At 47.8% G+C, this 23199-nt stretch overlaps 1 protein-coding gene across 2 annotated transcripts in view; it reads right to left on the bottom strand.

Annotated features, from left to right (window-relative positions):
* Nucleotides 1–3047: 3047 nt before the first annotated feature.
* Nucleotides 3048–23199, bottom strand: part of Dlgap2 (DLG associated protein 2) — a 691629-nt gene continuing 671477 nt past the window's right edge. For both annotated transcript variants that reach the window (XM_041673600.1, XM_041673601.1), the window contains 3 exons: nucleotides 19486–19577; nucleotides 15541–15693; nucleotides 3048–9691 (listed from right to left, as the gene is read on the bottom strand). In XM_041673600.1, coding sequence (XP_041529534.1) covers nucleotides 9473–9691; nucleotides 15541–15693; nucleotides 19486–19577 — 464 coding nt within the window. In that variant the 3' untranslated portion in view covers nucleotides 3048–9472. The remainder of the gene's footprint in view (nucleotides 9692–15540; nucleotides 15694–19485; nucleotides 19578–23199) is intronic.

Consider the following 23199-nt stretch of genomic DNA (forward strand, 5'->3'; position numbering starts at 1 on the left):
GCATCACTGAACTCCAGGAGGTAGCACTGTAATATTCCAGATCCAGGCACAGCACGCTGGCAGCGACTGGGATGAGGCCAATTGGTGAGTGTGGGTAAGGGCAGAGAGCCACGGGTGACTGATTAGGAAGCCAGGCAACTGAGGAGGGCATGCCAGCTGCCTGTAGCACAGGTGCCTACCCCAACACAGAGTCTCAGTTCCCAAAGGCTTGGGACTTCACAATAGGCCCTGTATTGAGGAGGAGGAAGGTAGGAGAAGCGGAAGCAAAACCGGTAGGACAGACTTTCAGAGCCCCAGAGGAGCTGGCTGGATGTGGTGAAGTGCCTACTTTTGGGCTTTTCTGCACCAGTATGCCTGTGTATGCACAGACTGGGGAAAAGAGCAAGGCCCAGCCAGAAAAAAGGCTGGCTTCAGAGACCTACAAGGTGGGGGCTGTGTGGTAATATGAGTTTTAATGCTGTCTGCACTTTACTTAATCCTAGCCATGCTAAATGTGTTGCTATAAGACTGATTTTCTTTCACTCTGAGCTCTTAGAGACCTTCCCAGTGTCATGAAATCATTTGGAAACGGTTTTCAGCTGTCTTGGACATTAATTGTTCAGGCAAAAATCTATGCTGTCAATTTAAACTCCACCGAAGGCTGTGAGGAACACTTCCAAGAAATACGCCATGGCGCGTGTGGGGCTGCAGAGCTCAAGCCGGTGAGCATGCTCTAAAATCCCTGCCTCTTTCCCACAGCACCTCGGTGAAGTGCTCGCTACTTAATTAAGAAGCAAGTAACCATCCTCAGAGCGTGTTAAGTGACAGTAACTAGAGCGCTCACAACAAGAAGAAAAAAAAAACTAATATGAATAAGGGCCAGAAATCCCCAGAGTCCTTGTCTTCACAGGGTAGCCCATTCAAAATGTCAACTATCGGAAATGAGCTGAAACCCTTGAAATTGCTGCAGGTGACATTTCCCAAATATCGCCTCTTGGATTGCTTCTTTTGTGCAATAGATCATTACCCGGTGTGATGGTTTACATGTGTAATCCTGGCACTCAGGATGCAGGGGCAGGAGGAACAGGAGCTGAATATCATCCGTATGTGTGTGTGCATATATGTACACAGATCTATATTACCTTTCACTAGAATAGGTTGGTTCTACAGAAGAATTGAGCAGAAAGCTCAAGGGGTTTCTGTTGATCCTTCGCCCTTGTTCTAGTTTTAACTGCTGTGACAAAAATATCACGACCTAGTCTACCTAGGGCATAGAACGTTCTCACACTGAGAAGAAATCACAGTGTCACGGGCTTGGAGCAGCTGGTCACATTACATCCACAGTCAAGGGCAGAGACATAGATAGATAGATAAATGCATGCACATCAAGCAATCGGTTTCTGTTTTCTGCTCTCACGTATTTCAGGAGCCAAATTGAGACTGCTGCTGCCCGTGGTGGCCTTGGTTTTGGTATTCCTACCTCAATGAACACAGGTAAGAAAAAGTATCTCATAGCCATGCCAAGAACATGATGTGGACGGCCCTTCCCTGAGCCTCCCTTCCCCAGGCCACTCTGCTTATAACAAGAGCTGTCGAAAGACATACATACATGGTACACGTGTGTTCTCAACTCACTAGGTACACCCTTAGTTCTTTTCCCTTCCTTTCCCTGAGGCTAGGCCTCATGTAGCCCAGGCTGGCCTCAGACTTGCAGTATAACCAAGAATGGCTTTGAATCCCCGACCCTCCTGCCCCCCACGAGCACCAGTTCCTCAACTCAATTCCTTACCTGAAAACTTTCAAAGATGAGGACTGTAATGGAGTAAAATAAGCAGAAAGGACTTGCTGATGGAGCCTCTCCCCTTACAGTCTCAGCATCCGTACCCTTCATCCTCGCCTTGCTGGCAATTGTCAGCCAACTGCACCAATCTCACTGGGAGGGTAGGAGATGTCCCCACTCCTCTGCCGGTCACCTGTTTTCTCACCCTCAGGCTGGGAGGAAGAGGCCAGGGGCTGGGGCAGGGATCAGCAACAGGAAATAGATACTTCCTGTAGGAAGGCTTTGGAGTGGGTGTGGTCTTTCTCCAGGGCTTCTGGGTCGTGGTGCCTGGGGGGCTGGAGAGTCCTGCTCAAGGCTTGGTGACTTGGTAACTAGCAATGGGTAGAAAGGGTAGAAGTCTGCTATGAGAATCTCCACTGGGCTGGTAAGACCAGCTGATAACTGGCAACAGAGAGAGATGGAGGGACCACATAGGGACCAAGCAGGTGGAAGGGATGGAGTCAGGGCTTGACAGGAAAAATGAACTCCATCTTCATCCTTTAGGAGGGACCTATAGAACACACCTGGGCAACGTGGGTCCTTGAGTAGTGGAGCCTTTCTGTCCTTCTACACAAAGGCCTGGGCACTATGCCACCAGCTCCCAGCCCTTCCTCACTGCAGCCGGACTGTATGGGTCTTCACAGTGGTGAGACCCACGTCTGTTTCTCGTGTAACTCAATGGTGTGTGAAACCCTCTAACTAAATACCGCAGTGTTAACTCTGAATCCGTGCCATTTTACATACATGTTAAAGGCATAGCACTGAGGAATGTCTAGTTCTTTTTATGCATGTGTACGTATGTGTATATATGTGCATGTGGGTATGTGTGCATGTGTGTATGCGTGCAGAACCCAGAGACTGATATGAATGCTTTTCTTGATCAGTTTCCAGTTTATATATTGAAGGCAGGATCTCTCACTTGAACCCAGAGCTCACAGATTTGGTAATCTATTAGCTAGCCTGCCCTGGAGACCCCCCCCCCCCACACACACACACACTTCTGCCTTCCAAGTACCTGGAGTTCACATGGGTGCTGGGGATCTGACCTCAGATCCCAAAGCCTGCTTGGCTTCTCAGCCATTATTTCTCTAGCTCCGATTTTATATTAATGGATATATCAAGGGCAGTGAAAAAAAAAATAAATTGCAGAAGAAGAGTATAATTTTTCATGTATAAAACCCTGTGGTCTATATTTTCTGAATTTAAAAATAACACAAAGAATTTACTCTGATACAAGAAAATATTACTTTTCTCAAAAAATTTAATTGCAGAACTATGTACAGGAGGTGAGTATTGGCAATGCAGACATTGAAAGAAAGAGGCATTACTATAGGAGAGTGCTAGGCAACCGCGTTGCCATAGTCACCCAAGAGTGGAAAGAAAAGTCACAGAAGAAAACAAAACAAAACAAGCAATCTTTAAAAATGGCTTAAAATAATGACAAATTATTAGTGAGGAGGAAGAAACTGTGTAGGCAATGAGAAATACATCAGATAGGGCCCTGCATGCTGGGAAATAGAATTTATCAAAAGAACCCAAAAAAGCATGAGTAAGAGAATTACATAAAATAGTTTCGTTCTGATGAATGTAACTCTGTACAGTTGGAATATTTGGCACTCTGTCGATCCTCGTCGTGGGTATTATATGTATATTTATTTATATATATTTATATACTTTTAACCTTGAACTAAAATTGCTAGTCTCCTGCTCTAGCATTCCTTGAATCCCTATAGGAGGCATTAAACTCAGTCCTTAGGCCACACCTGGGTATTTTGGTACATAGTATGGAGGGTGGGTAGAGGGTTGTATCTCTACAGGAGGGTACCTGGCCAGAGGTAACTGGCTTATCGTTGGGAATAAGTAGCCCGGTTCTCGATGCTCAGGGGAAAACCTTCCTAAATGCAGCAAACCAACTGAAAATGGAGGGAGGTGACAATTCTTGTGAAGCCCTTTGTAGGTGACAGCTGGAGTTGGGTGGAGAACGAGGGTTTATGGACAAGTGGCTTCCTAAGGTCCCACAATCAACTTTGGCTCCGTCATTGGCTTTGCAGACATGCACCCGAGTCCCCCCACGGAGACCACTGCTCAAAAGACAAACACGGGTTCACAAACCCTGCCATAACTTCCTCTGTGACCATCTCTTTTGCGCCGCCCATGGGAAGTCTTGGAGCCCAAGTCTTTCAAATTCAGAATAAGCACCAATGATTAAGAGTCTCCTAAAATCTAAGAAAACTGGGAGGTAAACCACTGTTACCTTGGTTTGTGTGTATACAAAAATCTTTTAAAAAGTAGTAGTTTTGTAGGTAACTTATATGTCCTCTGTAACGGAGTCAGCTGTCAGCTGCTGAGACAGAAACAGGGTCTTTTATTTTTTTAAACATTGGATCAAAACGCCAGAGTTAGGACAGCAACTCATCACAAGGTCGTGTTTTTCAGTGTGGCAAGAACAGAAAGGCTTCTTCTGTGTCTGTGTGCTCATCTCTGCAGTGGGCAGGGGGATGATGGCAAAGCAGGGACTTGGGGTGGTGTTCACACCTCCGCGACAACTGTGCCACAGGGCTGGGTCCATTCCGGTGCACTCTGCACGCACAGCCTTCTGTTTCCCGGGAAGAACTGTCCTCTTGTTACTGTCCTGCAGAGATAACCTCTGTTCATCTCATCCAGGAGGGAGCTGAGCTGACGGGATGGTGAGGACATTGCCCAGTTCTCGGTGGTGGTATTGGTTCTTGTTCATGGCTGGGTAGAGAAATTGAATTCACAGCGGCAGGAAAAGAATTCCCTGGTGATTATGTTCCATATCTGTGCTCTGCTGCATCCTTGTTTGACCTCCTGCTTACGCAGGACAGGACCCTAAAGCAAATATCCCTGCCTGTTGTGCCCTCGCTGGCTCTGCCAGCTTCCAGCACAGAGTAGGGCCACAAAACACATATAGAGCCAGAACATAAATTCCAAACAATACACATTCACTATAGACCTCTAACCTCTAAGATGCCGGAGGCTGTATGTCACCCATCCTTACATTGTGTCTGTCTGTGAGGGAGGTAGGGACAGTAACACTAATGCCACATGGAAGAGAAAACGGGGGGACCTGAGTAAAAACAGGTTACTAGCCATTGCAGGCATACGTTCTGGCAGCTTGGCTGGGCCTCAGGGCTTCAGGCACCTTCTCGTTGACATCCCAAACTTCCTGCAGCTACTCTGTGCAGAGGGCATCGAGCCTGACAGGGAAGTGCACCGCCTTCAGCTAGCACCTTTCTACTCAATCCCCCTCCAGGCGGCACAGGCTGCGCCAGGGTACAGGGATGACTTCGGCTGATGTGGCACGCTCATTGACAGGCAGCAATGGGATAAGTTAGTGCAAAGTTCACGGCTCACCAGTGCAGCCGAGGCCACGGCAAATCAGAGGCAATTATAGTCTTGATCTCTTAAGCCTGCGGTTTACTGGTTTTGAACCCCAGCGTTTGATCCAAACCTACTTAGATGTATAAATGGTGAGTGGGCAGAAAAAAGAAACGCCTTAAAACTTCCTGCAAGCATAGTTTGAAAACTATAAAAATGATACGGGTAACTATGAGGGTAGCGATACGTTAAATTTGCAGTAATAACACAAAGACACCCACGGCTGGAGAAGAAAGTGGCGGGGTGAGGTGAGCACACAGAGGCCTGTGACTTGGGGACGCATGTCTGTGTTGTGTGCTTCAAACCTGTAGCTGGTAGGGTGAGCACGGCTTCAGTGTCCTCCCATGCCCAGTGTTGCTCCAGACAGTCAGCTTCCTTCAAGCCAGATACAGGCCCACAGGGGACTGCTGCTGCCCCTCCGACAGCTGAGGGAGTTCCTCCGCCATCAGCAGGTACAGTCCTGATAACCTGTTAGCCTGAGTCTATCTGAACTGCCACGTGTCAGCTTCTGTCCATGTGGACGTCCTGGAGTTGTGGCCGGGGAACCTGAGCAAGGTGACTGAGTCTGCAGGAGAAAGCAGCTGAAACATGACCTGTGTGCCCATCGGAAGGTGACTGGCTTCCAGCTCTTCAGAGACATCAGAAGGCTGCCTCACACCTGATTATCCCACAATCAGTTACTAAGTTCAGCCCGTGTCTCTTTTTCACTCTACCCCATCTCTGCTGCTCAAAGTTTTGGACCAAGACTGGGTATGATGGTGCGTGTCTGTTATCCCAGCACCCAGGAGAAAGAGATAGAACAGTTGAAAATCTGAGGCTAGCCTGGACTATACACAGTGAGACTCTGTCTTCAAAAAAGAAAACAAACAAACAAAGGTTGGCCCAAACCAGACAGCGGTTTCTAAGGCAGGGAGTTCTATGGTTGCTACAGGCACTGGGCCACGTGTCCATGGTGTCACCGTATCACCGCAGGCATCTCAACCTGGAGTCCTGGGGTTGGGATGGGTAGTGCAGAGGCGTCAGATTTAAGTTAGGGTGGTTAAAAACAGCGTTTGCTCAATATGCTAACAAAAGGCAGAAGTAAAGATGGGGTGAACTGAGAGAGACACCCCAGGAAACAGGATCCATCATATGCCTTGTGTACTCTGTTATTCTAGTCATACCTTGGACCTTTCCATAAAGGCTGGCTGCAAGAGTGCCTCTGCTTTGCAGCTTGTGGTTTTGTCGATTTTTCTGACACAGGCAGAAATAATTTGTATTTTTTTTTTCTTAACAAGGATTTACTTCCTATTAAATGCTTGAAGCCTTCAGATGTGGCTTAAAGTTAAAAGTGTGGGCATTTCCTTTCCAGCAAGATGATTTCTGGGTATAAAACAAGTTGGCTCCTTTCTACAACATTCTAGGGTGGTGATAAAAATATATAGGAACCATGATCACAACAGGAGCAAATGGAGACGTCTGGGAAAGTTCTCGATCCTCTTGTTCCTCAGTTGCACTTTTTCTCCTGGTCCTGCTTTCCAGCTGTGCTTCCCACAGTGGAGTCCACAACAGCCTGCCGGTGTGAGGAAGTCTCTCCAGCTGTCAGTGGCATCTCTAGGAACATGAGCGTCTGTTACATATAACACGGACGGCGCCGTGTGACAACCATATCTCTGTACCAGTTTTTTCTTTAATGTCTTGTTTTGGATGAGATGAGAGGACCACAGGAGAACTCCACACCGAGACCCTCCTGAAAGCAACCGGAGTAAAGGAGCTGGAGGGGCGGCATGCACACGCGACCAACGCTGTCTGCCTTGGCTTGGATGCTGCAGTGTAAACATGGCTTATCTTGTTCCACAGCAGTGTCACCCGCAGGAGAACGGAAGGCATTGCACTTACGAGGGGACGCGAACAGCTAACACGCCATCAGAACTAGCAGCAGGTGTTGGTTCGGTCATTAAATAATCTTTGGAACCTAGTAAACCAGATAGGGACACATATTTTTCTTTTTTTCCACTTCAGAGAGGGGCCACCCTGCAACTCAGGGAAGGGAGATTTGTTTAGTGAGGTGAAGCTTAGGCCAAAGACTTTAGGTGCGGTCAGATAAAGACTGAATATAGGCAACATAATTAACCAAAATCTAATGGATACTTTGTTCAAGTTGGGTCCATAGAGTTTTGGGTTTAAGACAAATAATGATTGTCTAGTGTTACAATTTGTTTCTACCTATGCCGTGTACGAAACGACAGGAAAGGCTGCCAGACAGCCTCATGGGTATGGGCAGCAGGGACATTTGCAGCCTGCATTTCCTTCAGCTAGGGGATGGACATCAGATCTGCTTACCTCTGATTCCTTCTAGATTGTTCCTCTAGGATACACCACTTTCCAAATCGCAAGTACCAGTGCTTACAATCTAGTCTTCTTCTTTTTTTAAAACACAGTGGCATGAATACAGGAGGAAGCATCATTGTTTAATGCTATTCAGGATTTGCATGATTTATTTAGGTAGAAAATGCTTTGAACACTCTGGGGAAACAGGGTTCAGTGATAGAAGAATATTTTGGGAATTTTTTTTTTGCATTTTTTTAAAGGATATACATTCGTATGATTTTTGCGTCCAAATATATTTTAAGGCTGTTTGGTAAAATATATACCAGATACAAGGCTCGGTTTATAGGGTTTTGCTATTACAGGGGATTCTTAACTACTCAGCTTTATAAAAAAGTAAAACTTTGAGGCCTGACATGCTGTAACATCAACCGTGCCCCCCCATGCGTAGTGGAATGTAGAGGATGAGGAAGAGGCCGGTGTCATCTTAGCAACGCCCCAGCTGCAAGGCTGCCTCGCTGGGTACCCACGCAGTGACCAGAGGGGACCTTGGGGACGGTTTAAAGTGCGAGCCACTGGGAAAACACAAAGTACGACGGGGGTGTCGAAAGCTTTGCTCCTATGGCCAAGTGCATGGTGCTCCTTAAGCATTAGGAGGGAAGACCTGGGATGGGGTGGAACCCTGCCTGGACTTGAACAACAAAGAACTCTGAGATCAGGGCCACGGGCAATTTGATGGCTCTGTGTGGCATCTGACTCTGAGCACATAAATATAATCTACCCAAAGCCGGGTTAATCAGAGCCAACCTCTCCCTTCTCGGCACCCTCTGAGTCATGACTCCTGATAACCTTCCTTCAGTTCCATAGCTGGAAATCCTCACGCATGACCTTTCCCCCACCCCCTTCCCATCTAACACAGGCAAGAAATATATTCTTAACTTCAGCAGTACTGCATAGGACCAAAAGAATTCTGGAAAAATACAAGTATAAACTAGTTTTTTTTTTCTTCTTTACCATTTTAACTGATATACTTACCACTCACATTCATAGTTCCTATACGGCTTACAACATCACAACTGTCATCAGAAACAAGCAAACTCCTGTCAAGGTACCCTGGGAAAGTCAAGTGATAGCAGTTTGAGGACGCATGTGACATACGGGTAAAGCACATGTAGCGTACGCAGCGAAGTCTTAGAAAATGCTATGTGTAATGGTTTGAGTTACGAAGGGATAAAAATACCATGACCATCTTTTAGTTTTTTTTCCCTCTCTGTATTCTCTGGGCTCCTGCCAGCCCTTTCCAGGGGTCCCCCTCTTAGGGGAACATTCAGCTTAGCTTTGAATATAAATTAAGATTTTATGCTAGATTTTTTTTTGGGTGGGTTAGCCTTGTCATTTCCTTTTGGAAAAACACATGGTGGGGACATTGGAGAGACTCTTTTCTGTCATCACAAATGTCAACCAAGGAACCCAGTGCTTCCTGGGGTGGCAGGGCTAGTGAGGACAGCAGGGGCATGGGACAGCTCAGTTGGGGACAGTAACTCAGATGAGAGGGAACAGGTTTGTCTGTCTTTCCTGCCCTTCGAATTGTAGCACCTTCCACCTGGATGTCTAATGCCTCTCGGAGTGGGGAGACGCACCCGTTTGTAGTGACCTCTAGTTATCACACAATTTATAAAAATATAAATAACAAAGAGAAAGCTAGGTTCCATCTCAAGAGGCCACCTGGTGGCCCTCTGCGAACAGGGAGGCAAGTCGGGGCTCACCAAGCCCGTCCGTCAGCCCCGATGTCCTTCCGAGTCAATCTCAGCACAACTAGGAATCGGAGCGTCCACTGTCTACGGTGCAGAGAACACGGCAAGGGCGAAGCCGGTGGAGGGTGGGGCAGAAACTACCAGGTAGGCTATAAACTGTACAAGTGTTTCGCGTAGAAGAACAAAACCAGGCGCGCGTGGCCATCTCTGGTCCTCAGAGCCGAGTCTGGGCCTCGGGGATGTAGATCTCAATGCTGTCTGCCCTCTCGGTGGCCGAGTTCTGGCGGAAGGAGGCTGCTCTCTTGGCTGCCATGAGCCGACGCCGGGCTTCTTGGCGCTGTCGGTCTGGCAGGTCCAGGGACTTTTCCCTTGTGATGGGAAATTTCCCCTTAGGGGGCTTCTTTGGTATTGGAGGGGGGATCTTCCTTTCTTCCTGAAAAGCATCACAAGTCACAGAGGTCAGAGGTCAGAGAGGGTCATGGAGAGGTCATGGAGGCAAGTGAAGATGAGAGGAGAAAGACTGGGGAAGGTCAGAGGGGAGCTTGGGGAACATCAGGAGAGCAGTCCTGAGGGGAGGTGAGGGAGGTCATAAGGGAAGCAGAAGGAGGTCAGAGGAGAGATGGGAGGGGCCATGGCAAGGTGGGAGAGATGGGAGGGCAAGCCATGAGGTGGGTAGTCAGAGGAAGGTGGAGGGGAGGACCCTAAATGCTGAGTTCTGGAGTCCTGGTTCATCCAGCTTCCGTCTGATCCCCTGCCAAGTTCCCGCCACTGATGCCCAATGAGGCAGCTTCATCTTACACCACTCCTTTTTATTTATGTTTTTTTTGGGGGTCACCTTTCTAAACTTTCTAATTTTTCAGTGGAGACTGAGGTGTTTGGGGCCGCATCTACAAATTAAGAAAATAAACTGCACCTCAACACAGACATTCCCCTAGCTCTGGCAAACTGGAGTTCACCCTCAGCCCTGTACTTTCCAAAGCAGCATCCTACCTGAGTGGTAGTGAGCGTCTTGAGGGAATGCGGACGTGGTTGCCTGATGTTTGTGGGGCAGGATACATACTCACGAAAACGATTTTATGTGGGCAGGAGCCCCATAGGTCCCTCAGCCAACTTCTCAACCATGAGCCTAAACCCACACTGACTTTACTGTGAGCACATTCATAATTATGCATCTATGCACATATTTCCATCAGCTTCGAGTCGCAAACAATGCACATCCAAAAACACAGGCCTCTCCAGAGAGATAACTTAGACAAACTGGAAACACACATAATGCAGAAGGCTCGCAAACTCGTTAGTGAAGGGCCTCTCCTCTGGAACAGTATTCCTGAAGGCAAATCTGGACCTACCCTGGACATTGTGAGACTCCTCCTGCCTAAGCAGAGAGCTCTCTCCTGACTCTCCAGGCTTGAGATGCGTTTGGTCCCGGAAGCAGGGTAGTGTGTGCCCATGCCCACAGTGGCATGCTGGCAAAAGCGAGATGCTGTCTCGGTATCTGACATTTCTTCCCTAGGCTGGAAGTCATGGCCCACCCCCGACTTCTTAAGCTACTTAAGATATGTAACTCTCACATGAAGCACACAGCTGCTCATCTCTCGCCTCCTTTCTCGGAGGCTCTAAACTGCACACCTGCGACAGATAAACTCCCCGTGAGCTCCCTTTGCATGGGGCTTCAGAGCCCACAGGCTGCAGCAGAGGGGCAGTGATGGAGGAAGGTCATTGGCCAATAAAGAAACTGCTTGGCCCTGTGGGTGGAGTAAACAGAACAAAATGCTGGGAGGAAGAGGAAGTGAGGTCAGAGACTCAACTGCTCTCCGCTCGGGAGCAGACGCCTCAGAGAGAGATGCCATGCCCTGCTCCCGGGATGAAGCTCCGACCCAGGATGGACTAGGCTAGAATCTTCCCGGTAAGACCGGTTCTCACAGATTATTAGAGATGGGTTGATCGGGATGTGAGAATTAGCCAGTAAGGGCTAGGGCTAAAGGGCCAAGCAGTGATTAAAAGAATACAGTGTCCGTGTAATTATTTTGGGCATAAGCTAGCCGGGCAGGCGGCCGGGGGTGCTGAGAACGCAGCCCCGCTGCCCTTATTACTTCATATGGCGCCCACGTGGACAACTGCTTCCACATAAAGCCTGAGACAGCTTGGGAAATAATTCTAGAACAAAATGAAAGCATTGTGCCTGGTTTCTTGGTAGCAGCAATTTCTCGGTTCTACTTTGCCTGCTAGAGGCAAGAAAGCACCTCATCTAAGAGAGGCTTCCTGACTCAGCTTTAGCTGCAAAGCCTGCAGCTCATTAAGAGGTCCTGCCACGAAACACTTAAAAGGTGTTGACGAAAAGCTGAACGCATGCTTTTCGGTTTTCAGCCGTAGCAGGAAAAAAGCTGCGCCGTTTAAAAATGCCGGCTTTCTGGGCCATCCTGCCAGGGCAAACTCTGACTGTTTGAGGCAGGAGGGCCAGCTACCGAGAGAGGACTTGAGTGTTGTCTGCTGAAGCTCGCTTGCTGGCAGGGACCTTGAAATGCCATAGAGTTGTCACAGTAAACGTGGCTACAGCCAGTACCTCAGCCATGTGGCTGGAAAGCTAAGGAATGGACTGGATCTAGCTGGCAAAGCCACGCCTTTAATCCTACCCATATTGCTCAGTAATTTAAAGGCTCATGTGGTCAGAAAAAGAAAGATATACAGTAAAGAGAGATTCAAAGACAGAGAAAATTTCTGAATGGTTTGAAGTGTGTTAAAAATATATGCAGACTAAAATTTAAAGTTCTTAAAGTAACAAAAAAAAAAGGAAGAGAGTTGTTGTGTGTGGTAGCACACGCCTTTAATCCCAGTGCCTAGAAGGCAGAGACAAACAGATCTCTGTGAGTTCAAGGTGTAGTAGTGTACACCTTTAATCCCGAATGCCTGGGAGGCAGAGACAGGCGGATCTCTGAGAGTTCAAAGACAGCCTGGTCTACAGAGTTACTTCAGGTCAAAGATACAGAGAACCTGTCTCAAAAAGCAAAGAGTTAAAAGTAAAAATAAACAAAATAGAGGTTAAAACAAAGCTGCACAAAGATGGAAAGTACACAGAGAATTTTGATACTGTATGCTATTATGCTCTCTTTGAATTGTTTGAATGCTGAGGAAAGAGCAAAAGCTACTAAAAGATATTTATTTATAAATGCTGCTGATCTAATCCAACATAGATATTTTGATGCCTTGAATTTGAAATTTGGACCTAAGAACATGATGCTTTGGAAAGGAGTTTCTTATTTTGTTTTCACAGAGGATGAGACGCTGTTCATTTCTTCTATTCCGATTTGGTATGATGGACCACGCCCTCCTGAAGGGTTGGTGTGAACGCCTTCAAAAAATTGCTTCGCTCAACTGCCAACTGAGATGGAACTAGCACACAGGTTATACCATGAAAGACCTAATTAACGACGCCCCCATTCAGCAGGAAGCAGTTTGGAGAGAAATAACTGCGCCCATATTCCCAAAAAATGTTTATAAATGTTCTTTTACATTTAAAGGGGGATATGATATAGGTATGAATAATTTGCATTAGTATAGATTTTGCTTTATTGATAGAGATTTAAGGTCAATTTTGTTATATGTATAAGTGTTTCTGATTTTGATTAAGGTATTGTGATTGTGTAGTTCATTTAAATATGTACTGTATAATTAAGAAATATAGGTTGTTAATGGATAATCATTGATAATAGTAAAGCTTGTAGTCATGTTAGTTAGATTTTCTAGATATATAGAGATATATTTTAGATAGACATTCTTCATGTCTTTCAAAGATTACAGAATAGGACATTTAATGTTTTAATAACTGAGGACTTTTCATGACAATGAGACACTCTGCTCCTGGCAGCACCAATGTACTTCAAGAGGAAGATGGGCATCGAAGAGGCACCTTATGGAGTTTGATAGCCATTTGGGCAAGAAACTGCTCTTGCCTGGACTATTGCATAAACTGGACACAGAGAACCTGCAGAGAGAGGACTACTGAACTTGCCTAAGGTGAGATGATCTTTCGGGGTTCCTGATTCATTTTGAAAGAGTCTGCGAGACATTCTGCAGGACAAAACAGATAGTGACTGAACTGACTTTAAATTTTCCTGCTTTATGGAAATGTCTGCTGGATACCATGGGCCTGAAGGCTGAAGATGGATGCCCCAACAGTACAGAGGAACTTTGGGTGACTGTCCAGGCAGCGAGATGTCTCTGTCATTTCTAGAGTTTGAAGTTTCTTAGTTCTTGTTTACTTAGGTAATATTATATCTTTCTGGAGTCTTTGATGGAGTTAAGAATAGTTAGTTATAGTTATAGTTTTCCTTAGTTATGATAAAGATTATTGTAACTTTTACTTGATAACTGTTTTGTTATATGTAATTTTGCTATGTTAAAGTTAAAGCCTTTTTTTTTTGTTTAAACCGAAAAAGGGGAAATGATGGAGGAAGGTCATTGGCCAATAAAGAAACTGCTTGGCCCTGTGGGTGGAGTAAACAGAACAAAATGCTGGGAGGAAGAGGAAGTGAGGTCAGAGACTCAACTGCTCTCCGCTCGGGAGCAGACGCCTCAGAGAGAGATGCCATGCCCTGCTCCCGGGATGAAGCTCCGACCCAGGATGGACTAGGCTAGAATCTTCCCGGTAAGACCGGTTCTCACAGATTATTAGAGATGGGTTGATCGGGATGTGAGAATTAGCCAGTAAGGGCTAGGGCTAAAGGGCCAAGCAGTGATTAAAAGAATACAGTGTCCGTGTAATTATTTTGGGCATAAGCTAGCCGGGCAGGCGGCCGGGGGTGCTGAGAACGCAGCCCCGCTGCCCTTATTACTTCAGGGCAGGGGGAAATAGGAGCCTTGCAAAGCTTGGGACTCTGCCTTCAGAAGTTACTAGTAGGGGCAAGCTTTCCTTTAAGGTGTGGACCTGCCGCTCTGCACTGGGGTGAGTGTCCTGAGCAAGAACATATTTCCCAGGAGACTTGCTCCAGGGGGCTTCTGCTTGCCCATCGGTCCCAGAGGGGCAGCTACCTGCATGGGGGCTGGATTGGGGAGCAGTGCTTTCAACATTCCACTCTTGGGCCATCTTCTCATGGCCCTCAGAATCATGGGAGTGTTCCCACACCCCTCCCGTTATTTGGTGGGAGGAGTTTGTTCACTGCCCTCAGGGACATCTGAGGCTGGCTTTAAGCCCCACTGATTACCAGCGAGTCTCTGAGGAAGTCCAAACAGTGAGGTGTGTGTCCTCGCTGGCTTTCATCCCAATCACTTAGCTACCCACATTCTCGCTCACACATTAAACAGTACTTCCCTTAACTATTATTAGTCTATTTTCCTGGCAACTTTGTTCTATTTCATTTGGAGACAGAGTCTCACTATTTATTCTAGGCTGGCCACAAACCTATAATCCTCCTGCCTCAGCTTCTCAATTTTGGGAATTCAGGCATATACCGCCACATCTGATTGGAGCTTCATAAAAGAAATGTGTATTTCGTGTGTATATGGGTGCATGCCTGTGTGTGGTGTATTCGCTCCACAGTGAACCTGTGGAGATGAGAGGGCACCTTGTAGGCGTTGGTTCTCTCCTCCCACTGTGGAGGTCATGGGTCAGGCTCAGAGCTTCAGGTTTAGTGGCAAACACCCTTACCCCTCTAGCTGTACCTCAGTTGAATGGACGCTATCTGTGTAGGAAATCCAGATCATGATGACGTCTCTGGGAAGCCTGTAGGTGGGTGCATGTCCTGCTGACTTAGACTGCATCCTAGCACGCTCCTGAGATGACGTCATCACTAAGCAGAGAGCCAACATCCAGACTGGATGCCAATTTTCAGCCTACTGAAGGATGGAGCTCTAGAGGAAGATCACACCCTCAGCCTGCTTGAAAAGATTTCAGTGCTGTCTTGTCCTTCGCTCCCCACATGCCCCAGGGAAGGATATTTGAACAGAAGATTGTCATCTTAGCCAGACCTGACATCTTACCTGTGGGAGGTCATCTAAATACAACCCAAGCAGGAGTCGGATGAAAATGAGCCAGGTTTTATCCCTGGAGGAAGCTAGATTATAGATGCAGGGATCTCTGGTGGTGTCTCTGAGATGTTTGTTTACTGGAGATACAGTAATGACACCCACTGCTAGCCACACTGCCAGGACGGCCATTCTTTCTATTTGTGCATGTGCTACACACACACACACACAAAATTTGATCCTGTATCAACAACTGCAGGTGGAGAAGTTGGCGAATTGGCTATCATACAGTAAGAGGCCCACACCACGTGACTTCATTACCTTTCTTTCGGGTGATTCTATTATCTTCCAGTCGTTGAGCTTCAGCTGGTGCAGCTCATCGAACTTCATGCTGACATCTTCCACAGACAGCTGCAGCATATCCCAGTAGCCGGCCAGATCCTGCGATGTTGGCCTTGGCATGGCGCTGGGGTCCTGTGGACACACAGGGACATTACCGGGCCTGCTCTTTCTTTTTCTGTCACTCAAGGACTCGGAGGAGGAGGAGCTCCACTCATTTGAAACACAACAGGAGACACTCCATGACCCATCCGAGTAACCTTAGCCCAGGTACAGGGTGGGGCAGCAGCTTAGAAGAAAGCAGCATTAACCCTTCAGTGTTTCAGCTTGGAATTCCCGGGGGCTAGGATGCTCAGTGGGTAGATACTTCCCAAGTACGCACTTGGGTTTCCTGGGTTACTCCCTTCAAACAGTTCGCAGCTCATAGACACAGTCGAGCCCTGTAACTGACTAGGGAGGAACAGGGCTGCACGTGTCTGGTGGCGAGACCACTGGGAGCAGCCACGTATTTCATGGTGTGTATTTTGATGGGGCCAGCTCTACTTCTGAGGGTCAAGTATGACTTCAGAGGCAATTTAGTTTCCTCCCATGCAGAGCCAAGTCAGTCTCTTAAAGGAACAGGGGAATCAAGAACCAGCAACCCTCCCTTTCCCACAGCTTAGCCTGCTCAAGGGGTGCCACTCAGCCCCTGGGCTGGTTCTGTGTCCAAGATGCATGCTATTTCTGCACAATTTTGGTCCACTTACTTCTTACTCTGACAATCGAGTGCCAATTCTGCGTGTGGTTCCCTGGATTGAGTGTGAGGTTGGCTCATACTGTGGCCTCACACAACAGACATTTGCTTGTGCTTAAACCATCCAACGTTCAATAGTGTAGTTCAGGCAGAGGCAGGCGGATCTCTGTGAGTTCGAGACCAGCCTGGTCTACAAGAGCTAGTTCCAGGACAGCCTCCAAAGCCACAGAGAAACCCTGTATCGAAAAACCAAAAAAAAAAAAAAATAGTGTAGTTCAAGTTGAACATTGATTCACGTTTTTTTAGCCTGAGTTGATGCTCACATAGAAACTATACCGTTAGGCACCACTGAATTCTCACAGGCACCCAAATAACAGCCCATGGCACCAGGGAGGGTCATCGGGTCATGGGGGTGGGGCAGGAATAGAAGGTGAACTCACAATGTGTTCCTCCTAAGTAGAATCCAGAGCTGGGTTTGGCAGTTTGAGCCTGTTCTTATATTGAACCACTAGAGGGCGCTCTCTGTCCATGCTGAAGCAGCTTTTAAGCTCCCTGACAATTCTGTCTTGTTCTGCTTGAGTACTCATGGAGGCTACACTGTAGCTATTGCAACACTGCACAAATTCAAGACCTGTACAACTTTGGGACACCTGGGTGGGGCTGGCTTTCCCGAGGGTGTTCCCCTCTCTCTCTCTCTCTCTCTCTCTCTCTCTCTCTCTCTCTCTCTCTGTTTCTCTGTAGCTTTGGTTGGAGGCAGAACTCACTCTGTTGACCATGCTGGCCTCGAACTCACAGAGATCCACTTGCCTCTGTCTGCTGAGTGCTGCAATTAAAGGCACAAGCCCCCACTGCCCAGCCCCTAGGGTTTTTTTTCTTAAACTTGCCGGTTAGTAAACTAACTAAAATGTCTACCACCAGCAGCGTCCCCAGCAACCGTGAGCCACCACTTTGAGGGCAAATAAACAAGCTCGGTCTTTTGCCTGTGTCCCCTGACACCATTCCCCAACCAAGGGTCTTAGAGACCCCAAAGAGAAGCCAAAAGAAGAGGAAAGAGCCAGCCAGATGTTTTTGAACCTGAAAGGTATCAAAGCTGTGCCGAAGAGGTGCGCATTTCCAAAGCTGAAGGCTAAGCTTCATCCTGATGCAGCAGGGTCTGTACCTTGGAGCCCCAGAGGCTGTCTGGCCACCCTGACAATGACCACCCGACACACAGCATTCCTTACGATCAAACCAGTCTTGCAGACATAGTATGTAGAGGAAGGCAGTGCGACATATAATAGCCAGACATTTTTAATCCAGCTTCGTCTCCCAAGGTGGCAAAGTTCCCTTTAAATGTCGCCAGAGCTTCATGCCAAAGGTGACGTGTTATAAGTCTAAACCTCATGATGCGCTTTAATGGGCTAGCTGGAAAACGTCAGAGAAAACATTATCCTTAACAGCCCCAAGGCAAGACCTGGGTCTGCGGCTCCGGGGGCTGCACCTGCAAATGCAGTGGAGCAGGCTGGGAGTTCACTGTCTCCGTGTAAGCTAACAAGCCGCGCACCCTCCGAACACCTGGCGCCTTTGCCATGACAGCCCCGCAGAGCCTTCTGCCTTCACGGAAAACATTCGGTATTAAGTATCTGGAGTGTAAAATTGCCCATAAAGAACTATGCATATGATTCAGCTGTTTCTCATGGAATTATATGAGTAATTTAGTCAGATCATAACCAAATAATGTGTGTGTGTGTGCAATACATGGGTACATGCATATGTTGATATATGAAGATTAGTATGTATGGACATACATGCAGGTATATCAACACACACACACACACACACACACACACACTGGTTTCTCCTCTCTTTTCCAGGAAGACCCAGGATCTATGCCAATTGCCTCCATAAATCTAGCCCAGGACACATTCATTTCTGTCCTGACTGTAAGATATGTAAAGGCCAAATGTCGTCGTCATCGGCTTCTTCTTCTTCTTCTTCTTCTTCTTCTTCTTCTTCTTCTTCTTCTTCCTCTTCCTCTTCCTCTTCCTCCTCCTCCTCCTCCTCCTCCTCCTCCTCTTCCTCCTCCTCCTCCTTCTTCTTTTGATTTTTGAGACAGGGTTTCTCTGTACTTTTTAGTGCCTGTCCTGGAACTAGATCTTGTAAACCAGGCTGGCCTTGAACTCACAGAGATCCGCCTGCCTCTGCCTCCCGAGTGCTGGAATTAAAGGCGTGCACACTACTGCCCAGCTCAAATGACTTCTAAGATCTCTTCTTACTCTCTCTTTGTGAGTACGCGTCTTGCTCAACACCCCCATAGATCCTTTTCTTTACTTGCGACCTTGGCCATCACAGCATTCCATTTCCTGCCTCCGCTTCTGAGAGTTTTCTGGGAGCTGAGCCAGTAGTGGAGGTACAGTCAGACTCCCCTCTCACTTGCGTGCCCTGCTCAGTCTCTGCCCCAGCTTCCAGCTGGAGCCTGGGCCCGAGGCGTGAGTTGCTGGGGCCTCAGTGTAGATAACCAGGGATAGGTGTGTGAGGCTCAGATGGGGATGGGATGATGGTCCTTGGAGATACGGCTGTGCATCTCCAGAACTGAAGTCTGGGTGAGATGTGTGTTTCTAAGCCCTGGCTGTGTCTCCAGAGCCAGGGTGTAAGTCCCCTGAGGTGAGTCCCTAAGGCTGAGGTATGGACCATCAGGGATTCTTTGTGGCTCTCCAGAGTCAGGAAAGAGGGTCTAAGGCTGGGCTATGTTCCCTCTCACACATCTTCCTGCTTAGGGGCACTTCAACCAACAAGGAGTGTGGTGGACTGAATGAAAACACCCAAAGGGGTCATATGTCTACCCTTGGTTGAACTATTTTGAAATGGGGGGGGGGGGGTTGGGAGGTGTGGCCTTGTTGGCAGAGCTGTGTCACTGGGGGTAGACATTGAGGTTTCAAAAGCCCAGGCCATTCCTAGTTAGCTCTCTCCACCTCCAGCTCGAGGGGGAAGATGTAAGTTCTCAGCTACTGCTCTAGCACCATGCCTGCCCCCCTGCCGCCATGCTCCCTACCACATGATCACACCCTCTGAAACCGTGAGTAATGAATATTTCCTCTGTAAGTTGCCTTGGTCATGCTGCTTGGTCATAGTAACTGAAAAGTAACGAGGAGTCTGTGAAAAGGTACGCTAGGTATGTCTCAGCCCTCGTGGGATGGGGCCACCATGCCACTTACCATATTCTGCTGACAAAGCCAGTAAAACTGCTGGAACTTCTGGGACATGAGCAGCTGGGCACTTCCCACAGCACTCCTGATCTTGCCTAGAACTGGGAGACACAGGACAGATCAGGACCTAGTCAGTAATGACAAGAGCAAGAACACACTGTGTCCAGCAAGTGGGACCAGCACTGCCATCTGTGCCTTTGTCCTGGGGTTAGAGCCTAGTGTGGCCCATGCGGGACACACCCATCAGTGGAAATTTCTATTCCTTCCCAGCTTATGAGACTACACAGTTAGCAGGGTGCCAGCTATGAGGGTGTTATCTCTGGGTACCGGGGATGGTTAAGCTCACTAAAGTGGTATGTACTACAGGATCTTATTTTGGGTCCTGAGTTTGTTTAGCGTGGATGCTCAGGTGAGCTTTTGTTGAGTAACCATGGGATCCCGAAGACCCAGTGACTTGTACTGAGATGTCACTCCTCAGTTTTGACGAAAGCACACTGGCATCTGCCATCTCACTGAATTTAGTTAAATACTCCAATGAACTGAGGGTAGCAATCTTGTGGTAGTATCAGAGCTGTGTCTCACATACAGAGGGGCTACCCAGAGGGCAGCCACACAGGAAGGTCATGCCGTGGCTCAGAATCAGCCACACAGTAAGTCTGACTGGCCTATCAGACCCTTCGTGAGGTTAATGTTTCCTGACTAACCACATCTCCAGCAGGACTCAGCTTTGGGCTACAAAGGATTCCTGATCCCTAATGGCTAGGTTAGCCAAATACTAAATTTTAAAAATAGCAAAAAATGTGTTTTTGTCCATGTGAAGGATTTAACACATTGTGATGGCTTCTCGATGTAGACCAGGAAAATGGAAGGCTTTGTCTAAGAGAACGTAAGGGAAAAGCTCTGGTTGGTGCCCTTGAACTTCTTATTGTCCCTTCTCCTCTTTCCTGTGAGTGCAGCAGCATCCAGAGAACAGTTGCTTTGTGGATCCTGCTCATACAGGCCTCAAAACCATCCGGGAGTCAATGGGAACCTTCTTCCTGCTGTACCCTTTTATCTCTGCCCAGTTTCCCTCACCGACTCCGGCTCATACACCACACGTAGACCTCATGCAGTGTGGCTTTCTAGGCTCCCTCCCTCTCTGTGCCACTGCTTGGTTATCGGGCTTAGCTGCCACCTGTGAGCTTCTCCTTCCAGCTTCCTTGTGAGCACAGACATCCATCCCATTCTAAGTCCTTGAAACAAATCATTGCAGGTTGGGTCCGTTCTCCTAGACTTCTCTGGAAGACAGCTGTGATTAACATCTGTCTGCTCTGTCTGGGGGAAGTAGCCAAGGGTGAGGAAGAGAGGTGTTCTGGAGTCCTGTCCCTCTGGAAAGCAGAGACAGAGGACCCATTGCTATGCCTCGGAGAGCTGTGTGTTTCAACTGACTGTTCATACTCTTGAGGTTATCGAGGAAAGTCAAAGGATCTGTCAGATCAGCAGAGGACCAGCAAGCAGGCCCTATGCTAGTCTATTCACTCTACCACCACAGCCCAACAGTCATCTCCAGGGGATGAAACTGAGGTTTGGAGACATGGTCTCAGTCCCTATAGCTTTACTCCTTGAAGGCTAGCTCCCCAAAGACCAGCGATGGCAACAACCAGTCCCAGGGCCAACTATTTGAGAACTGAGGATGCGCTCAGTGGAGAAGTTCACTGCTAGCATTAAGTGAGGAATGGGTTAGAGCACCCAAGAACGCAGGGACAAAAAGAAACATTCTACATATACCAGATACTGGTATCAGAATATTTGAGCTGATAAGCCAGCTGCAGCTGCTTCTGTATTCTTTTCCTTAGCCAGACATGAAGACAGAGAGTGGGTGCTCAGACCAGAGCTAGAAGGCTCTGAAGACAATGCTGGAGAAATAGTGGGCTGATGAGAAGAGACAGTTAGGACTAGGAGACTCAGAGACCAATCGCAGGGCACTGGGCAGAGGGCATGCTTCATCTGTTCAAAGCCAGGGGTGTTCTTGAATATCACGCGCTCTTGAAAGTGATTAAACACTTCTTATTTGGGTGTGTTTTCTCTCCTCCTTCCCCCCCTCCCTCTTTCCCTCCCTCCCTTCCTTTCTCCCCTCTTCCTCCTCCTCCTTCTTGTAGATTTTTATTCTCTAAAATTGATCATGGAAAATCCCACATTTGTAGAAGATGAGAGAGACTAACCTAGCAAACACCTCTGTCTGCATCTCCCCATCCCAGCCAACAGCCGAGGCTGCGATGTTTCATGAGCCATGCGGAGGCCATGCTTTAACCCACACTTCACTCTCACCGTATCTAACCGCACACATCCTCTCTTCTGAGCATGTACCACTCGCCTGCTATGGTCTAATTCTCGATTGCTTCTAGTATGTTCAAAAAGAGAAGCCCCGGAACATTTAATCACTGAGTGAATGCAACTACACTGGACTCCTTTCCGCCTCAAGAGAATGGGAGGTCATAGGTCTTGATCTGTGGATCTCCATCAGACAGTGATGGGGAGAAAGAAAGGGGAGAAAGGCTGGGATATGGAGACCCTTGGAGGTAGCTCAGGTCCAATATCCCTTTTTAGAAATGCTTGAGGAAGAAAGGTGATGAATTGCAGATTGTTTTGGATTTGGGGATATTTGCTCATGCATAATGAGACCTTGAGGGCTGGGACCCAAGTTTAACCACCAAATTCACTTAAACGTCACTATGCCCTCTATGCATGCCGGCAAGTGCTTCCTACATATCAGCTTTTGCGCGTTCATGCTTTGCCTGCGGCCTGTCCCATGAATTCAGGTGTGGAATTTTCTACCCGTCGAATCATGCCACTGCTCAAGGTTTTTTGAATTTGGGATTTTCAAATTTGGGTTCAGGCCTATAGTGAAGGGAGAGGAGGGTGCAGGAATAGGGAGGTGCCTGTGAGCAGGACTTTTGGACAGAATCTCATCGAGGGACAGAAAAGCACACAATTCCCCATACACTCCGGATGCCCTACAGGAGCATGACCCCATTCACACCCGATGCCCTACAGGAGCATGGCCCCATTCACACCTGATGCCCTACAGGAGCATGGCCCCATTCACACCCGATGCCCTACAGGAACATGACCCCCTTCACACCCAATACCCTACAGGAGCATGGCCCCATTCACACCTGATGCCCTACAGGAACATGGCCCCATTCACACCCGATGCCCCACAGGAGCATGGCCCCATTCACACCCGATGCCCCACAGGAGCATGGCCCCATTCACACCCGATGCCCCACAGGAGCATGGCCCCATTCACACCCGATGCCCCACAGGAGCATGGCCCCATTCACACCCGATGCCCTACAGGAGCATGATTAACAGTCTTGGTGTCCAGAAGGTGACTATTTTGCTTCTGGAAGGTGGGATTTCTGTTTCTCTCTACCCTGTAACACAAGTAACTGATGATATCAGAAGGGCTCATTCTCATCAAACGTGTGCCATAAAATCAGAGAAGCCACGGATGGATGTATTTGCTTTACTAAGTCCATTTCTTTAAATTGTAACAAAAAGCTGATTCTTTCTACCAAATTTGAAGCTTAAATGCTTAATCTTTGTGTTCCCCTGAAAACGGAATTCTGTGGAGATATCCATATAAGACTGAAATTCACACGGCACCTCTTGGCATGGACTAAGGTGGAGCCGTTATTGTCGCAGGTATACACTAAGCACTGCCGGGGAGATAAACCATGG

Source organism: Microtus oregoni, unplaced genomic scaffold, assembly GCF_018167655.1.
Source record: "Microtus oregoni isolate MIOR12 unplaced genomic scaffold, Mior012 000024F_ref0000369, whole genome shotgun sequence".
NCBI lineage: Eukaryota > Metazoa > Chordata > Mammalia > Rodentia > Cricetidae > Microtus > Microtus oregoni.